This window comes from Aotus nancymaae, unplaced genomic scaffold (assembly GCF_030222135.1).
Source record: "Aotus nancymaae isolate 86718 unplaced genomic scaffold, 86718_ANA_hifiasm-v0.15.2.pri h1tg000025l, whole genome shotgun sequence".
In the NCBI taxonomy this organism is placed as follows: Eukaryota; Metazoa; Chordata; class Mammalia; order Primates; family Aotidae; genus Aotus; species Aotus nancymaae.
In genome coordinates this window covers 38462938-38481960 of record NW_026988438.1, presented here as the reverse complement: position 1 = coordinate 38481960, position 19023 = coordinate 38462938, and the positions used below count along the sequence as shown (strand labels likewise).

At 40.6% G+C, this 19023-nt stretch overlaps 1 protein-coding gene across 1 annotated transcript in view; it reads left to right on the top strand.

The window, feature by feature from the left end:
- Positions 1-19023, top strand: part of DNAH11 (dynein axonemal heavy chain 11) — a 407386-nt gene that overhangs the window by 236104 nt on the left and 152259 nt on the right. The window contains exons 46-54 of the mRNA XM_064380322.1: positions 2714-2918; positions 5763-5928; positions 6575-6677; positions 8934-9173; positions 11705-11866; positions 12133-12326; positions 15770-15932; positions 16867-16990; positions 17411-17553. Of these exons, the coding sequence (XP_064236392.1) occupies positions 2714-2918; positions 5763-5928; positions 6575-6677; positions 8934-9173; positions 11705-11866; positions 12133-12326; positions 15770-15932; positions 16867-16990; positions 17411-17553 (1500 nt within the window). The remainder of the gene's footprint in view (positions 1-2713; positions 2919-5762; positions 5929-6574; positions 6678-8933; positions 9174-11704; positions 11867-12132; positions 12327-15769; positions 15933-16866; positions 16991-17410; positions 17554-19023) is intronic.

The following is a 19023-nucleotide window of genomic DNA, read 5'->3' as shown; positions in this document are numbered from 1 at the left end:
TTGTGGTGGGTGCCTGTAATCCCAGCTACTCAGGAGGCTTAGGCAGGAGAATCACTTGAACTCGGGAGGCAGAGGTTGCAGTGAGGGAGGAGACTCTCGAGTTCTGGAGGCAGAGGTTGCAGTGAGCCAAGATCGTGCCATTGCCCTCCAGCCTGAGCAAGAAGAGCAAGACTCCATCTCAAAAAAAAAAAAAAGAAGAAGCAGGGAAAGGGGGTTGGGATGCAGCCAAAAGTGCCTGCTCCATCCACTTTATCTTTTTGGAAACCTTGCTTTTTGTTGAAGCTGCCTAGAATTCAGCTACCTACAAGTATGATCTAGCTGGCTGAAGGCTAAAAAACTGTAATCAACCGAGAACTGCTTAAGATCTGAAAACGGGTATCAAAAGGCTGATGCACCTTAGTGATGATATCTTGTATTGAAAAGAGAACCTATGAGGAGTTTGTACTCTTTCTTTATGCACAGTTGTACAAAATGTGGTTATTTGATTAACAGCATCTTAATATCATAGAAGAGAACCATAGTAAGTCAATAATAATAGCGAATACTAATATTATGCTGTTATATGCCAGGCCCTTTATTGAGTGCTATACATAAAGCCATCCTTATAGCAACCTTCTAAGGCAGGGACTGTCACTAGCCCTGTGTTACACATGGAGAAACAGAGGCACAAAGAGAAGAAATAGGTTCACAGCTCTATGGGTAGTAAGTATATGATGACCAACAGTTCTAATTTGACTGGGATTAAAGGAGTTTGGGGAACATTGGACTTTGAATTTTAAAATGGAAATCCTGAGCAAACAAGAGTTGGTCACACTAAAACAAGCAAAGCAGGCTTCACACCCAGGCAGCCTGACTCCAGAGTCCATGCTCTGAAGAGCATTCTGTGTATACATAAGAGACAGGTCAGGCTCTGACAGACTTGGGTTTGAATCAAAGTACTGCCACTTACTAGTAGTTATGCCTTGACCAAGTCTGTTGTGTCCTTTAAGCCTTAGTCACCTCTGAAATAAAACTAATAACTCTCTTTATAGGTTTGTTATGGGTGTCTTATGACATCATACACATAAAGTGCTTAGCATGGTACCTGCCACGTATTTCCCAGTAAGTGTTAATTATTGGTATTAATGTGTGGAAAATAGACAAGTAGACATTGACAGTAGACAAGACATTTACAGTAGACAAATGTAAAAGCCAATGATGACAACTAGCAGCAAGAAAGGAGAAAACATATGAGATGCAGCTCAAATATTTTTTAAACAGTAGTCTAGGACTGTTTAGTATAGCACAAAACAGTCTGATTTTAGTAAGCCCTAAGAGTATCACTGAATTAAAATGAAGTCTAGAGTAAATGTTCCGTCATGAGGATGATCTTGAATTGTGTATAAAATATTCAGCTGGGTGAGGCATGGTGGCTTACATCTGTGATCCTAGCCCTTTGGGAGGCTGAGGCAGGAGATCACTTCAGCCCAGGAGTTTGAGACCAGCCTGGACAACAGGGCAAAACCCTCTCTCTACAAAAAATACAAAATAATTAGCTGGGCATGGTGGTACATGCCTGTAGGACCAGCTACTTGTGAGGCTGAGGTGGGAGCATCACCTGAGCCCAGGAAGTCAAGGCTGCAGTGAGCCATGATCATGCCACTGCACTCCAGCCTGGGCGTAGGAGTGAGACCCTGTCTCAAAAAAATAATAATTTAAAAAACTCAAAATAGTCCATTGTGTTTAGTACATGCTAACCAGGTAGAGAAGTACTTCATCGATTACAGAATTTCTGTGGATTTCTTACAAACGATCTGAATCTTGCAGGTAGGTTCTCCCCTCCTTTTAAATTTGAACACCAAAAAATGCAACCAAATTGTCAACTGTCTTTTGTACTTTGTGTTTTGTTTTGGTGTCAAAACCCAGGATCAGCTGTCTTTTAATCTCTGAGCAAAATTCTGTTTGCTGCCTATCTATATCTACTTCTTGTTCCGATCTTAGATTTTAATGTGTTCCCCGAGTTTGATTTTTGTTTTTTTATTGTGTTCCTGTAAGCCACTTCAAATTGTCAAGTAATATAGCGCATAAGTAAATAAACAGCTAATTTTTAAAACATAAAAATTAAGCTTTAGTTTTTAACAAAGCAAGGCATAATATGTTTCAATTGTGTTTTGGTTTCTTAATATTCCACTTAAAAGCCATCATTTCTCCCTAAACTGGTCTCTTCCGACACTGAACTCCTTTAAATGGACTGTGCTGAATCATTTAGCCATTTAATTTAACCAGGCCAAGGCATTAGTCCCAATTTTCATTTGTGTGTGGCTTGACTTCACAAACGTTTCCTCATCTCCTGAAATGTTGTACATAGTTTCTTATATGTTTGCTATATTCCCTTCTGTGCTTACCATGATGTTGGGCGGAGGGTAGGTATTCTGGAATAAGAAGCCTTATGGGCTAGTACTTAAGTTGAAAATGATAAGCCAGTTGTTCACGTTATGGTACTTTGATGGCGTTGCCCAATTGCTCTCGTCAAGCTACAGTGTCTGAACTCTGACCATTAAAAGCTGAAAATAAGGCGGAATCTCTCCCACTGGGTGTTAATCTGTACTACAAATTATTTGGATCTCAATTCTGAAGTGACTGTGCCACTTTTTTTATATATAAAATTTTGGAATCTCTCTCTCTCTCTCTCTCTCTCTCTCTGATCTTTGTCTTATTTTGTTTCTCCTCCCAGACAGTTCTGGTTCACACATCAGAGACAACTCGTCTTAGATATTTCATTGAGTTGTTGCTTGAGAAAGGAAAGCCTCTAATGCTAGTAGGAAATGCCGGAGTGGGGAAAACAGTCTTGGTAGGTGACACATTGGCAAGTCTCTGTGAAGATTACATAGTATCCCGTGTGCCTTTCAACTACTATACAACATCCGCAGCTCTGCAAAGTAAGTGCACCTGTTTATTTTCCAGAAACAAGGGATCAAAAATCATCAAGATGGGGACATGCAGCCCCCAAAGACTCATCATACCTTTCCCTAGAATTTACAGTCGTTGCTTGGGCCTCAGCTGAATTTTTACTTACCATCATCATCCTTGTTAAATATATGTTGCTTAAATATTGTTGTCACTTTGGCATTTTATGTCACTCATGGCTTTATTTGGGTGATTATGCTTTAGAACAGCAAGAATATACATCAGTAGTGTTAATGTGTTACCTCAGAACCATTGGTTGCCTTCAATTTCGTGGAGTCTTGACAATATAAGGGTGTACTCAAGGAGGGATGGTTACTTTTTCAAGTACAATATTAATTTAGGAGAAATTCATTAAAACTGTGTAGAGTAAATGACAGAGCCAAGAGTTATTGATGAAATCCTGAAGTCACTAGAACTAATTTTGAACTATTGAATATCTAATCAGTGTAATCAAAAGAACCGCCCAGATTGGGACATTCCCAGAGTTAGGTAGAGCAAGCAAAAGAGACATGGGAAGTAGAGGGGAAATCACAGAAACAGCTGATGTCGGAAGGCCAGTCACTGTCCAGCAGGGAAAGGGGACTCTGCTGGGGGTCAGCCAGTCTCTCTGCTGTCCAGTTGTTGATTAAAACTGTTGAGTTGCCCTGACTGTGGGTTGCTGGGGTATCCGTATGTGTGTGAATATATGTTGTTTCTTAGCTGCATCGGTAGAGGCTAATAGTATTTTTACTCATTGACATCAGTAACAGCCACTAGTGATGATTTTTCTGTCATCTTTTTATTAGTCAGTTGGTCTTACTTGTCTTTATGAATGGAACCTTTAGAAAGCCAGCTCAAGCCAGGTGTGGTGGTACATGCCGGTAGTCGCAGCTGCTCAGGACGCTGAGCTGAGAGGAAGATGGGAGGATTGCTTGAGCCCTGGAGTTTGAGTCCAGCCTGGGCAATGTATTGAGATACCTGTCCCAAAAAAAGAGCCAGTTCTGCATTATTTCATTCATCACTTCAGCAAATACATATGATTTACCTACTTTTTCCCAAGCATTGTGTAGGGTATATGTTTTTCATTTGTAGATATGAAAGAAAGACTCTATGATTTATAAATGGAAGATTAGGCTGCAGTTCAGTAGTTGAACAAATTACTTGATTATGATGTGAGTGCATCTTGCTAATTCCTAAAAGGAATACAGGCATGAATAAGACTTGGAGATGGCCTGTTAGTATGAGGTATAGAAGGAGCTATGGTTGTCAGTGTACTTGTAAAGAGAATTATGATTTCAGCCATTTGAGATGGGACAACAAATGGGCAAAGAAGATTAGGATAAAGGACCAGCTTAAGCAAAGACATGGAAGAGAGAAAGTTGTGGGACACATTCAATGAATTGAATCTCTGTGATGACTGAAGCATAGTGATTGGGTGGAAGATGCGGAAAAGGCTCAGCTACTGACTTGCAGTTATACTGCACGTAGGATGACCACCTGTCCAGTTCCCTGAAAGACCAGAGTGTCTTCTGGGACAGTCCCAGGCAACCACCGATGGTTGATCACACCAACTCTAGAGAATGCTGAGATGCAAACAGAGGGGACTGTATTTCATTTGATGGAAAGTGGTGAACCATTGATAGGGAAGCAAGGAACTAACTTTTGAGAAAAGAGATCTGAGGTGGGGAGGTCAGTCCCCCTGAGTAGTATAAGAGCTAAAGGTAATGTGGCCCTGTACCAGAGTTGTAGAAAATGAGGTGACAACTTGGGAACATATGGAAATGACATGAAGTACCATGTATAGGCTGTGGTTGGGCAAACAGGGGACCAAGAGAGAGAGATTACTGGGAGGCTTTGCATCTGGCTGATGGGCATGTTAACCCCATAAGCAAGAGCACAGAGACAAAAGAAAAGAGGTGAATTCCGAGTGAGGAAGAGAAGATGTTAAGCTGAGTTTCAAAAGAGGCAGACTTAGTGTTGGCTGAACATTGGATGCTAATGCCTGGTAAGAATCGATGTCCGGCAAGTGTTTAGAAATGTGAGTCTGCCTCTTGGAAAAGGTGTTTGTCTATTGTACAATTCTTTTTCCATTCATTTATTTGTTTGCTCATTTTAAAAAAAGTATTTGTTGTGGCCATCAGCAGTGGTATAGCATTGAATATCACATAGTTCCTTGGTCTTAAAATATTTATAGTCTGTTTGGAGAGTCAACAAGTAATTAGATACAATGTCTCAGGCACACACTGTTCTGGATTTTCTTCACATAGGACTTTAAAAAATAGACAGAAAGTCATACAATCACAGGAAGAAATGTAACTCCTTGTATTCACAGTTAGTGTCTACATTGTGGGTAGTGTCTACATACGCTGTTGTTCTTGTGCTTCTGCACTGCAGCAGCCTAAGAAGACAGGTGTGGGAGACTTTCCTGAGCTGTTCCCAGACTTTTCTGCAGGGATGATAGAGAATAGAACTGAGAGACCAGGCCGTGGTTGGACGAGCAGAGGCCATGTAGAGTGGGTACAGGGAAGAAGTGCATAGATCAGCAGTTGGGTTGTTTCAGCTGTGATGGGCCATGTGATGTCGTGCTGCACATGTTGTGATCTCCATAAAAGGAGAGATGGAGTGACTTCTGGCAACAAGAGGGAGATTGGCCAGAGAGCATGACATAGAAGGAGGGGCCAGAGACACATCTCAGGTCTCCTAACCTATGAAGAGGTGATACCTGAAACCGTGGGTGGATGAAATCAACAGAAGAAGGTAAGAGCAAGAGAAAAATGACTGTAGACAGAACATTTACATTCTGTTGATTGGCGGACAGAAATATCTGTTTATTTCAGAAATCCTCGAGAAGCCCCTAGAGAAAAAAGCTGGTCATAACTATGGTCCAGGAGGAAATAAAAAATTGATTTATTTTATTGATGACATGAACATGCCTGAAGTGGACTTATATGGCACTGTTCAGCCTCACACCCTGATCCGACAGCATATTGATTATGGGCATTGGTAAGCAAGTCTCTGTAGTTTACTTTCTCCCCAAATCTAATAATTATTATGGATGAACATTTTCAAGTGGAATTATCCCCAGTTCCTTCTAAGGAATATCTTTTGGGTTTACTTTGTATCTCTTTTCATCATATTAAGTGGAATAGTTTCCCTTTGTATCTTTGGAATATTGGATTGAAAAGTATCTCAGAAATGTTAAGACTGTCCAGAAATCATGTCCTCTTTAAGAATGAACTCTCACTAAATTATTTAAGAGAAACTTCATCTTACTTGGCAGGATGTAAGTATTTGGGCACTGTAGTCTGCAATCCCTGACAATTAACTACAGGGACAGCCCTGAGCCCATCCATGGAGTCTTGCTATGGGTACAAGATAGTTTCTACAGAGTAACATGAGAATCAGTAAGCAGTAATAGTTTATATTGATTCAGTTCCAGATACTGATTTTGGCATCAGGGAAATAAGTCACCTTCAGTTTTCTGAGCTTCAGTTTTGATGTCTCTCAAATAAGGCTCACAAGGTCAACTTCACAGAGTGCTTGTGAAGATAAGAAGATAATTTGCTATGAAATCCTTTATGAACTGTTAGATTTTGCTGTTTTATCATCTCCAGTTTTTGGATTTAAGGTTCTATTTTCTGTCTTTTAGGTATGATAGACAGAAGGTGATGCTTAAAGAAATCCGCAACTGCCAGTATGTCGCCTGCATGAATCCGATGGTGGGCAGTTTCACCATCAATCCTAGGCTACAGGTAGGGTGTTAAATACAGTTTTTGAACTGTCGATCTGTATTTTATTGCTTTTGAGTACAGATTAGGATTCCTATGGGACATTTGGTTAAGCATGTTTTTCGTGGCAGCTGTACTGTGTTTTATTCCCACTAACAATGGACAGGGGTTCTAATAAGCTTTTTTGTTTTAACTAGGAGACTTTATTTTTTTATATTATAGCAAAATCAGCTAGAAGTACAAATAATTACTGTATACTCCCTTAGTGCCCCCACTAGTTTTACCCTATTGTTACCATCTTGCATTAGTTACAATGATCAGCCAATACTGAAACATTATTAACTAAAGTTCAGCATTTACATGGGGATTCCTTCTTTGTATTATACATTCCATGGGCTTCGACAGATGTGTAATGACACGTACCAACTGTTACAGTATCATATAGAATAGTTTCACTGCCTCAAAATCTCTGTACACTACCAGTTCATTCTTCCCTCCTTCCCCTCTGAGTCCCTGGTAACAGATGATCTTTTATCTTTTTAAAAAATTATGGTTGTAAAATATGTTACATAAAATTTGCCATGTTAACCATTTCAGGTGTACAGTAATATTAACTACACGCATAATGTGTGGCCAGGATCACCACCCATCTCCATAACTCTTTTCATCTTGTGAAACTGAACCTCTGGACCCATTAAACAATAGCTCCCCTTTTTCTCCTCCCTTGCCCCGCCGCGCCCTCCCTTGGCAACCACCATTCTACTTCCTGTGGCTATGATTTTGGCTATTTTAAGTACCTCATATAAGTAGAATCATCCAGTATTTGTCTTTTTGTGGCTGGCTTACTTCACTCAGTGTAATATCCAGGGTTCATCCAGTTATGGCATATTGCAGAATATCTTTCCTATTTATGACTGAGTCATATTCTATTACATATATTTACCACATTTTCTTTAGTTATTCATTCACTGATGGACACTTGGGTTGCTTTCACACTTGAGCTAATGTAAATACTGCTGCTGTGAATATGGGTGAACAAATATATCTTCAAGACCCTGCTTTTAATTATTTGGGTTATACTCCCAGTAGAAGAATTACTGAATCATAACAGAATTCTACTTTTAATTTTTGAGGAATCATCTTACTGTTTTCTGTGACAACTAGACCTTATTTTATTCCCTTCCAACAGTGCATCAGGGCCCCGGTTTCTCTACATCCTCACGCACATTTATTTTCTGTTTTGTTTTGTGTTTTGATAGTAATCATGTTAATGGGTGTGAGGCAGTATCTCATAGTTATGATTTGCATTTTACCAATGATTAGTGATTTTTTTATGCTTATGGTTCATTTTTGTATCTTCTTTGGAGAAATGTCTATTCAAGTCTCGTGCTCATGTTTAAATTGGGTTATTTCATTATCACTGAGTTTTAGGAGTCCTCAGCGTATTCTGAATATTAATCCCTTAAGCATTGATACTTTCCGTTTCTATAAATTTTGCATTTTCCAGAATTTTATATAGTGAGAATCATAGGGTATATAGTCTTTCCAAATTGGGTTTTTTCCCCACATGGCTTAACTATGCATTTAAGATTTCTCCATGTCTTTCCATGGCTTGATATTGATAGTACATCTCTTTTTATTGCTGAATGGTAGTCACTGAATGAATGCATCACCCCTTGTTTATTCAATCACCTACTGAAGGATACTTTGGTTTCTTTCACTTCTGACAATTAAGAAAGAAGCTGCTATAAACATTTGTGTGCAGGTTTTGTGTATGCATATAAGCTTTTTAATCATGACAACAGCAACAGCTACCACCAACATACATTCAGTAGCATACAGTGGTTGCTTACCTCTCTGGACTCAGCTGAGAGTGAGCTCAGTGACTGCTGATCTTTGCTGGACTCATCAGTGCATGCGGGGGATAAACTGTCAGTTAATTTGATGTGGCTTTGGCTGGAGTGACTAGGACAAGATGGACCTGCTTTATGTGTCTATGTGTCTCTCATACTTTATCAGGCTTGTAGAGTTGATTGCAAAGTTAGAGACTTAACAAAGCAAGTAGAAACATACACCTCTGAGAACGACTGGCACAGTATCACTTCCACCTCATTCTGTTGGCTTAAGTAAATCACATGGCCAACCCCAGAGTCAGAGTGGAGCATTAAAAAGCTACGTGGTAATGGGCCTGGATATAAGCAGGAGTGAAAAAAATCAGGTCTTGGCAGTTTTCTGGTACAATCATAATCCTTACATTCTTATATTTGTTTTTCTTTTCAGAGACATTTCACAGTGTTTGCATTCAATTTTCCATCTTTGGATGCACTAAACACCATCTATGGCCAAATCTTCAGTTTCCATTTCCAACAGCAAGCATTTGGTCCATCAGTTCTCAGGAGTGGGCCCACTTTGATTCGGGCAGCAATAGCATTCCATCAGACAATGATGTGTAACTTTTTACCCACAGCTATTAAATTCCACTACATCTTTAATCTGAGAGATCTATCAAACGTCTTCCAGGTACATTGACTGCTCTATGTGATGCCTCTTGAGTAGAGAAATACTTATAATACTATGTATTGGGCCATTTTTTGTGTCACTATAGGGAAACAGCTGAAGCTGGGTAGTTTATAAAGAAAAGAGGTTTAATTGGCTTACAGTTCTGCAGGCTGTACTAGCATGGCTCCAGCATCTGCTTCCGATGAGGGCCTCAGGAGCTGGCAATCATGGTGGAAGATGATGGGGAGCCAGCATTTCATATTTTGCATGGCAAGAACAGAAGCGAGAGAGTGAGTGGGGCAGGTCCCAAACTTTTAAACAACCAGATCTTGCATGAACTAAGTGAGAATTTACTTACAGAGGGGATGGTGCTAAACCATTCACGGAGGATCTGCCCCCATGATCCAGTCATCTCCCATCAGGCCCCACCTCCAATACTGGGAATCACATTTCAACATGAGATTTGGAGGGGGCACATATCCAAACCATACCATACTGTTAATGGTGTTCATTTATAAAACAGCTTAAAACTATGCTATATACTTTTATATGTATCCTTTAACTTTACCCATAAACTTCTCAGGAAGTAAATATGGTGGGCTTATTATTACCGTTTCGTCAATGAGAACAGTGCCTCTCCTCAGGTCGTATAGTGTCTTTGTGCTGCTTTGACAAAATAGCCAAGATTGGGTAATTCACAAATAATAGAATTTTCTTTCTCACAGTTCTGGAGGCTGGGAAGTCCGTGATCAAGGCACTGGCAGATTCAGTGTCTGGGGAGAGCCTGGTTTCTGCTTCCAAAGTGGCACCCTAAGTGGTGCATCCTCACAGGGCAGAAGGGGCAGAGAGCGAAAGGGTAAATGCCCAGCACCTCTCTCATAAGATCACTTTGCCCTCATGACTTAGTCACCTCCTAAAGGTGACCTTATATTGCTAATATTGTCACATTGGCAGTGAACTTTCAGTAAATGAATTGTAGGGGCAATTCAGGACATGGCATATGGTGACTTAGCAATGGAAGCAGAGGTAGAAGTCTGGATCCTAGATTGAGTGAGTGACTGTTACTGTTTTTGAGTGCCAAGTAAGAAGGAAAATTGATCATGTTTTTGCATAAGGCATTTATGTGTGATTTTCAACATAGATTAAGAGAAATAGTAATTTTTAAATTGTTGGATCATTTTGGTTTAATACTGAAAATTGCCTTGCTTACCTAGTAAAAGGACAGTGTTTATGTATTTGATTTAGGAAATTTTGAAGAGGGAATTGAAAGTCTAGAATTATTTTTTTAAATCAACTAATATGCTCTACCTGTACAGTAAAAATGGGTAGCTTAAACTTCTTTTGTGAGAGAGGTGGCATATTGGTTAAATATGAAGACTCCATAGGACTTCTTTATATTTTTATAACCCTCTTTTTAGTATCCAAAGCTGCCTCAAAACCATAACGCAGCATTAGGCAGTTGCTTCTCATGAACACAGAGCACTTCTTCTCATGTCTGTGTATCTAGCTCCTGCCAGAAAGAGTGCTTAATACAGTGTTGTTTAAAAGCAGAATTTTGCTCTCAGAAGAAAAGGGAAGAGAGGTCACAGGTGAAATGGGACGAGAGGGCTGCCTGCTCACCCTTCAGATCCAGTCTGTCAGCTGCACCTGACACCGCCAAATAATTTTTTAGCCTTTTGCAGCTTAATTCTCCACAACTCCCTTACTGTTCTCCTGTGAATCCAGAGTAGGCTGACTCTCTCTGTGAGGAGTGGTGGATGTGAATCTGAGACACCGAAAGCACCATTGAGTGGGAATGGGAGTCGCAGTGTGGTGTTGGTGCTAGACTCAGCTCCACCTATAAAGTATGAATTTGGGTACTTTACTTTTGGTCTCGTATTCTTCATCTGAGAAGTGAAGAGATGAGACTGATATCAAATGATTTTATAGTAAAAAAAAAAACGAATCTGTGACTTTCATATTAGCTGTTTGTACTTTGGTTTTGTGAACTTAGTCCACTGTAAGACTTAATAGACATAAGCACTCAGATGTGATATTTAGTGCCTGCACTGGCTCTTGAAATAGTCTTAGTTGCACACCTAAAAATGGGTATGAGCGTACTAAAATTTAAAAATGCTGTGTAGCCAGGCTGGAGTGCAGTGGCGCGATCTCAGCTTACTGCAACCTCCGCCTCCCGGGTTCAGGTGATTCCCCTGCCTCAGCCTCCCAAGTAACTGGGACAACAGGTGCATACCACCACGCCCAGCTAATTTTTTCTTTGGTATTTTAGTAGAGATAGGGTTTCATCATGTTGGGCAGGATGGTCTCGAACTCCTGACCTTGTGATCCACCTGCCTCAGCCTCCCAAAGTGCTGAGATTACAGGCGTGAGCCACCATGCCTGGCTGTAAAACTACTTTTATACACAAACACACATATTACTATTGCTAATATTTATTTCAACTTAACCATTTGCTAAATTCACATTTTAGTTTCAAAAGTGGTAAAGAAAATCTTACTTGGAATGTGATCAGCCTCTGAATTAAAGGTATTTTCCCCATTCTTGCCTTGTAGGGGATTTTATTTGCTTCCCCCAAGTGTTTAAAAGGTTCACTTGATTTAGTACGTCTGTGGCTTCATGAATCTGCCCGTGTTTATGGAGACAAACTGATAGACACAAAAGATTGTGATTTGTTTCAGAAAAAAATGCTGGAAACTGCTTATAAATATTTTGAAGTAAGTATATGAATGTCACAGGTCACTACTTACTCCTACACTAACTGGGTATTGGGACCAAAGTTAGAAGATATGAGAGAAGTGCGCAAACGCTTACCTTTTTGCAATGGCTGTGACTCCAGAATACGCTGGTCTATGCCTGGGAACATTCCATCCACCTACCCATGTGTGGGTCGGCAAGCTTTTCCCTTGCTAAGCCATGCTGCCCACAGCTGGATCTCTGTGGATGGTTGACATGCTATATTTTTCTCTTTCTAATCCTGCAGGGTATAGATAGTCACATGCTGCTTCAGCAGCCCCTCATTTATTGCCACTTTGCTAATGGAGGGAAGGACCCATGTTACATGCCAGTGAAGGACTGGGAAGTGCTGAAGACGATTCTTATGGAAACCTTAGACAACTACAATGAACTAAATGCTACCATGCACCTAGTTTTATTTGAAGACGCCATGCAACACGTGTAAGTTGACTAGTTAAGACGCCTTTTCACAAAAGGAAGAACTGCTGGGTATCCACAATTGTCGTTTTTCAATAGATCATACCAAGCATTCTGAACCACCAGTTCTTATCTGCTGTTTGTCATATAATTTACAAATATAAAAGGGTTGCTTTTAATGTCACAACCTTAATAATGTCTTACATAGGTACACTGTTTTCTGAGATGCCATCACATCCATTATTTCTCTTGAATATTAAGAAAGGAAACATAAATAGCTTGTTCAAAGTCATATAGTTCATAAGGGATGAAGGACTCCAACTAATTTTCATTGATTAAGCAGGTTTGTTGAGCCCCTGTTGAGTGCCAGATAGGAACACTGCCAGCCTCTTCAGCAATTTGGGGCAAATTATTTAAAAAGGGGGAGGGCTCATGCTTTCTTGGCAGAAAATTAAAAATAGGCACCTGTCCTTGGATACAGCATGGCTGACAGGGCTCTCACTCACCTCCGAGACCTGGCACCTCGGGTCATGCACAGACCGTACAGCCATCTGCAGCCCCTCCTATCGGACATGGTTCTAGGTGCTGGGAAACAGCAGCAGTGAACACGGTCCAGTCCCCTCTCCAGTCGCGCTTACACGTTAGCAATGAAGATGGACATTTATAAGGACATGAACAACTAAGCAAGAGAAGAAGCAAGAAAAATATCAGAAAGTGATGTGTCATGCCCAGAAATAAAATAGGTTGATTCTGTGAGAAATAGAATATGTGAATTTCCAAAGAGGGGCTGGGCATCTCTGTGAAGAGTTGACATTTAAAGTGAGGCCTGAATGATAAGTAGGTGTTAAGCATGGAAAGATCTGGAGGAAACGAAACACTCTAGACAGAGAGCAGATTGCATCTGACCCTAAGGCAAGAATGTTTGAGAAACAGAAAAGAAGATCAGTTAGGCTGCAGCATAGAGAAAAAGATAACAAAAATGGAGAGGGAGGAAGTAGCCTTACCAATACAGAGTATTTCCGTGTAACCAGAATAAGGAACTTTGATTCTGTTCTAAGTCCAGTGAGAAGTGATTGGATGGGTTTTAGCATGGGGATGACAGTTCATTTTTTGGGCTAAACAACTCACCATTGCCACTCTGTGCAGAAAGTTGATCATATGTTTACATCTGATGCTGCTTTCCTAGTCCAAGTCACCTTCATCTCTGACAACAGCCAAAGACTTAAAAAGGAAGCGAAAAAAGAAATCGTTGAAAACAAGAGGAGGCTGAATGTGGTGTCTCACACCTGTAATCCCAGCACTTTGGGAGGCTGAGGCAGGAGGATCACTTGAGGCTAGAAGTTTGAGACCAGCCTGGGCGACATAATGAGACATCATCTCCAAAACTGTTTTATTTAATAAGCTGGGTGTGGTAGTATGTGCCTCTAGTCTGAGCTACACAGGAGGCTGAGGAGGGAGGATTGCTTGAGCCCAGGAGTTCGAGGCTGCAGTGGGCTAGGATTATGCCATTGCACTCTAGCCTAGGCAACTGAGTAAGGCCCTGTCTCTCAAAAATAAAAGGGAGAAGGAAGAATCCAAATAAAATAAGATGTAGAGAATTCAGTTTTTAGAAGAATTAATCTTTGAAATCCTCCTAGGCCCCAGTGCCTAGGATAATTGTAGAACCCTTCCTGTCATCACAACTAAGTGTTGATAGTTTTATTGATCCCTTTGCAGTTGTGATCCTTCCTCTGATTATGCAAAGGAGGTTTCAGTTGGAATCTAAGACCGTGGTATTAACTATTGGTAATGCTGTCTCTGGTTGGGTTCATATACACTTACTGTGTATGTGCGGACTGGCTCAGGTGAAACAGAAACCTCCCATTGATACTGAGGAAAAGAGTTTTCCCATATAATCCCTCAATACAGAATTTTCAGTGGCCTGAAAGGTAAGACTGTTTCTTTGATCAGGGATTATGAGCTAGAAGCTGATTTACTCAGCATTACAGGTGATTTAAGAGCATGTCCTTGAGTGTTATAGAAAGGGACTTTGCCACTTAGTGAATCTTGTGAGGTTAAAAACCTCAAAGTGTACATTAAAATGAAATGAAAACCCTGCTTTATAGCTTGGGGTATCTCTCATGTCAGAGTAATTTTATAGCTTTCCCCAAGGTTGTTTTGTTGTGTGGTCATGTGAAGTAAAATTTAATGTGACTGAGCTTATAAAAATAGCCTATCTTTTCAGTTATTGGAGGCTTTCAGGAAATGTTCACATGTGCTGGTCCTAATATAACTGATCTCAACTTAATTTTTTCAAAAAGCACTATTTTAAAAAAATTATGTAGATTATTCAGGTTCGGAAGTTTAAGTTCATGTCAGAAAAGCGACCTAGAGCAAACTGGTGGCATCAAATTTGGGATGTTTTACCATCTACATGCTTATATTTGGTTTTGTTGGTTTTCTTAATATTTAAAACATAATTATGAACTATTTCTTCGGCCAAACCCATCCTTTTCTAAAGTTAAAGCCGGTTTATAGCCATAAAATATAGCAATAATATAAATGGATTAAGCATTCAGAATGCTTTGGATGCTATAGAACAAGGGATTAGTTGGCCTTGGTGGAAATTTAACTTTATGATACTGAACAGCTTCAGAAAATTATTCTAGAATGATGTAGTTACAAGGGAAGGCTTTAGTGTGAAGGATGCAAGAATCGCATTAAGAAACAAGTGTTTGATTTGCTGAGTAAATCACACAGAGAGACGTGTTGGCCTAAACAAATCCATTCTTTCCAAAATAATTCTACAGCAAAGATCTCTGGCACAAGGCTGTTCCCCCTTTGATGTCCTCATACTTGGATGCCGATGTGGAATTTGGATCTTTCTTGCTAATCAAAATATTTTGAAGCCTTTAACACAAGGCCTTTGCATATATTTTCTTTTTGGACTTTTGGTGGTAACAAAGCACCAAGAGAATCCAAAATGTTACTAGCATAGGATGGTTTGTCATGGCAGCATTTCAAGGGTGAGATGAAGATAGCATCTTTGTTTGATGAGGAAGCAAATGAACAAGGACTAGAGGTTTCCAATAAAAAACTGGAATTTAGTCTCTCACTACTTATCTAATGAATAAACAAAACAGACATAGACTGGGACTGTAGCTCATGCCTGTAATTCCCAGCACTTTGGGAGGCCAAGGTGGGTGGATCGCTTGAGGTCAGGAGTTCAAGATCAGCGTGGCCAACATGGTGAAACCCTGTTTCTACTAAAAATTAGTTGGGCATGTGATGGCAGGTGCCTCCCAGCTACTTGGGAGGCTGAGGCAGGAGAATGACTTGAACTGGGGAGATGAAGGCTACAGTGAGCCGAGATTCGCCACTGCACTCTAGCCTGGGCGAGACTCTGCCTCTAAATAAAGAAACAAACAAACACACATAGTCCCAGGGCATTTTCGATTTTGTGCCACGGTGGGCACTTCTTTCCCCAGGTGTCGCATCAGCCGGATCTTACGCACCCCTCAGGGCTGTGCTCTCTTGGTTGGAGTCGGGGGCAGTGGCAAGCAGAGCTTGTCCAGGCTGGCAGCTTACCTTTGTGGCCTTGAGGTCTTTCAGATCTCTCTGACCGAGGGCTACGGAATCCAGGAACTTCGGGTGAGTAAAGGAGACAGGCTGTTCTTCTGACCCTTCTGCTTGGCAGACAAAGCCGAGGCTCCTAGTGTGCCCATGTGCGCTGTGACTCCCAGATTTGGCCAAGGCCTCCCCAACCATGGGAGAGAGGGAGCTCTTTACAGCAGCAATTTCCCTTTGGCTGTTTTGCCTTTAAGGTCAAATTAGTAATAATAAATTTCTACAAATTTTGTGTAGGTTTAATAACATGTAAACCTGACTCAGAAAATATTTACTTAAATACTTGATTACACAAATATCTTTCTATTTTCCATTAATCGAACCTGATGCTCATCGCTGTTAGTGTTCCTGTATGATAGACTGATAGGAAAAGCCACTAGCTTTACAAGTGAAAATAGATTTCTTCCACATTGGATAAGAATAGGAGAAGCAGCTGCAATAGGAATAACACATTCAAGAAACTTGTGGGTTTTTCAAGTTTTGCTTTTTAATAACAGTAGTACTTAGAAAATAGTACCTACAGTTTGTGGCAATATTTTACATTTTTAAAAATCACTTATTTTCTAAATATTACTAATGAAATAAACTCCATTTTCAATAAAGTAGGACAATTGTTAAAATGAGCACACTTCTTTTTATGACACTGCTTAGAAAAGGCGTCACTGAATTCATCTGTACTCAATGAGAAGGGAGTTGGTGATCTGCAGCCTGTCTTCATCCCCCGGCTCCAAGAAACCAGAAACATGACACCCATCCTTAAATGTCAGAAATGGAGGTGAAGTCACGCTGCTTTCCCTTAGAATGGGGTCCCTCAGAAAAGGAATATGTAAACCAGGGAAAGGCACCCCACAGTGCTATGGCAATGTAGTTATTCAGTTCTCCCCAGCGCTCACACACATATCCTCTCAACGCCGCATCAGCATTTTAACAAAACATGAATGATGGCCTTTCCTTACAGGTAGATCTTGCCAATTTGTACGTCCAAACTGGAGCCAAGAACATGCCCACTGTGTTCCTGCTGACAGATGCCCAGGTTCTAGATGAGAGCTTCCTTGTGCTGATTAATGACTTGCTGGCATCAGGTGATTAAACCAACACATTTCTTGAAGGATCTTCCCCAATGACAAATTATCTGTAGTTTCAGTGAACTTTAAAGAGAGAGAATTCGTCTTTGAGATGTTTGCTGGGCACTCTTTGGGGAGAAACCTGTAAACCTAATTTGAGGTGTATGGCTTTCTTAGTCTGTTTATGGATGAGAAGGTCTTCAGTGAAGTAAATATTATTCCTACACCTATGGGTGTAGAGAGAGGGTGTGATCATCATGGATTGTTCTGAATGTATTGCATGCCTTGTAAATGCAAAAGAAAAAGAAACGTGACATTTCTGATTTTAAACTCTTATGCTGAACTTTGTCTTATACATCATTTCAAACGTTAAAAAGTTATATGTAAAATTTAAATTACAATAATCTTTTAATAATTCTACTCATTCTTTGGGGACAGGAGAAATCCCAGATCTGTTCAGTGATGAAGATGTGGACAAGATAATTTCTGGAATTCATAATGAAGTTCATGCTCTGGGCATGGTGGACTCCAGAGAAAACTGTTGGAAATTCTTTTTGGCCAGGGTGCGACTACAGCTCAAAGTAAGAAATACTTGCTTCATTTGCATGTTACTTAAAACCTGCTTTTGCAACTCTCTGGTTTTGTTTCGAGTTTTTTATTATGGGATTGAATTTCAGTCATGCGCTTTGAAAGGATGTGTGTATTTCTACATGCCTGGATCTGGAGTGTACCTCCCCAAAGTGTCCCATGATGCTGAGATCCCGCAAAGCATTGCTGAGCAGTGTGTGCGGTCCTCAGCTGAAGTTTCATGTGGTCTGTGCCCTTGAGGAACTTCCACTGTTATAGAACACAGGAGACATGACAAATACTTATCATACAAGATGAATGTAAACAGTGCCCTGGGATTACAAAGGAACGCAGTATCCTTCCTCCCTGGAGCAGGTCATCCTGGAGGAGATGATGGGCCACATGTCAAGCATGGAGAAGAATTTGCAGGGAGGAGCTTTCAGGGACAGGAAATGGCATTTATATAAAGGTCAGCTTCACAGTACATATTTGGAGAAACCCAGGTTACCTCTAAAGGCCGGGACATAGAGTTCTTGTAGAGAGAGTTAGATTGATAAATCTGGAAAAGTAAACTGGAATGAGATAAGAGGTTTCTAAATCATAAAGTGAGCAGTGAGGAGAGTTTTGAATTTAAAAAAGTGATGATAATGTCAGTAACTTCTCGGAAAGGAATTTAGAAGTAACACTCCAATGGGCTGTGCGCACCTGTAATCCCAGCACTTTGGGAGGCTGAGGTAGAGGGATCACCTGAGGTCAGGAGTTCAAGACCAGCCTGGCCAACATGGCGAAACCCCATCTCTACTAAAAATACAAAAATTAGCCAGGCTTGGTGGTGTGTGCCTATAATCCCAGCTACTCAGGTAGCTGAGGCAGGAGAATCACTTGAACCTGGGAGGTGGACGCTGCAGTGAGCCGAGATCGCACCATTACACTCCAGCCTGGGCAACAGAGTGAGACTCCATCTCAAAAAAAAAAAAAGTAATGTTCAGATGTTCTGAAGGATTACCCCAGTTCTTCCCCATCAACTGCTCTGTGCTATAGTGTATCACGTAGGCATGTACTGTAAACAAAATAGGTCAATAAAGATCAAGTATCACAAGGAAACAGGGAGTGCCTCCAGACTTACGGCAGGAAGCCAGTTAAAGAATGCTGCTTGGGAAAATTCAGGCTGTCTAGTATGGAATGGCTTGTAATCTAGGAAAGCTGCTACTTTACTGATGCTTCTCATATTGTTATACCTGTCAAGTTAGTAGCAGGCTGCCGCAGCTATAAAACTAAAGTATTTAAGGATAGGAGACGGGGACTGGCATTGGCCCTGAATATGCCTTTGTTTGGAGGTTAAGGAGCAGAGTCAATAAGTTTCTCTGACATTCTGCGATTTCAAGTTCCACATTAATCCTCCTGAGCAATTCTGTGCTGAGGTTAGAAGGTTAGGACTTAAGGTTCAGTTGCCCAAAGAGCTTTCTCTCCATCAAAAATACGAC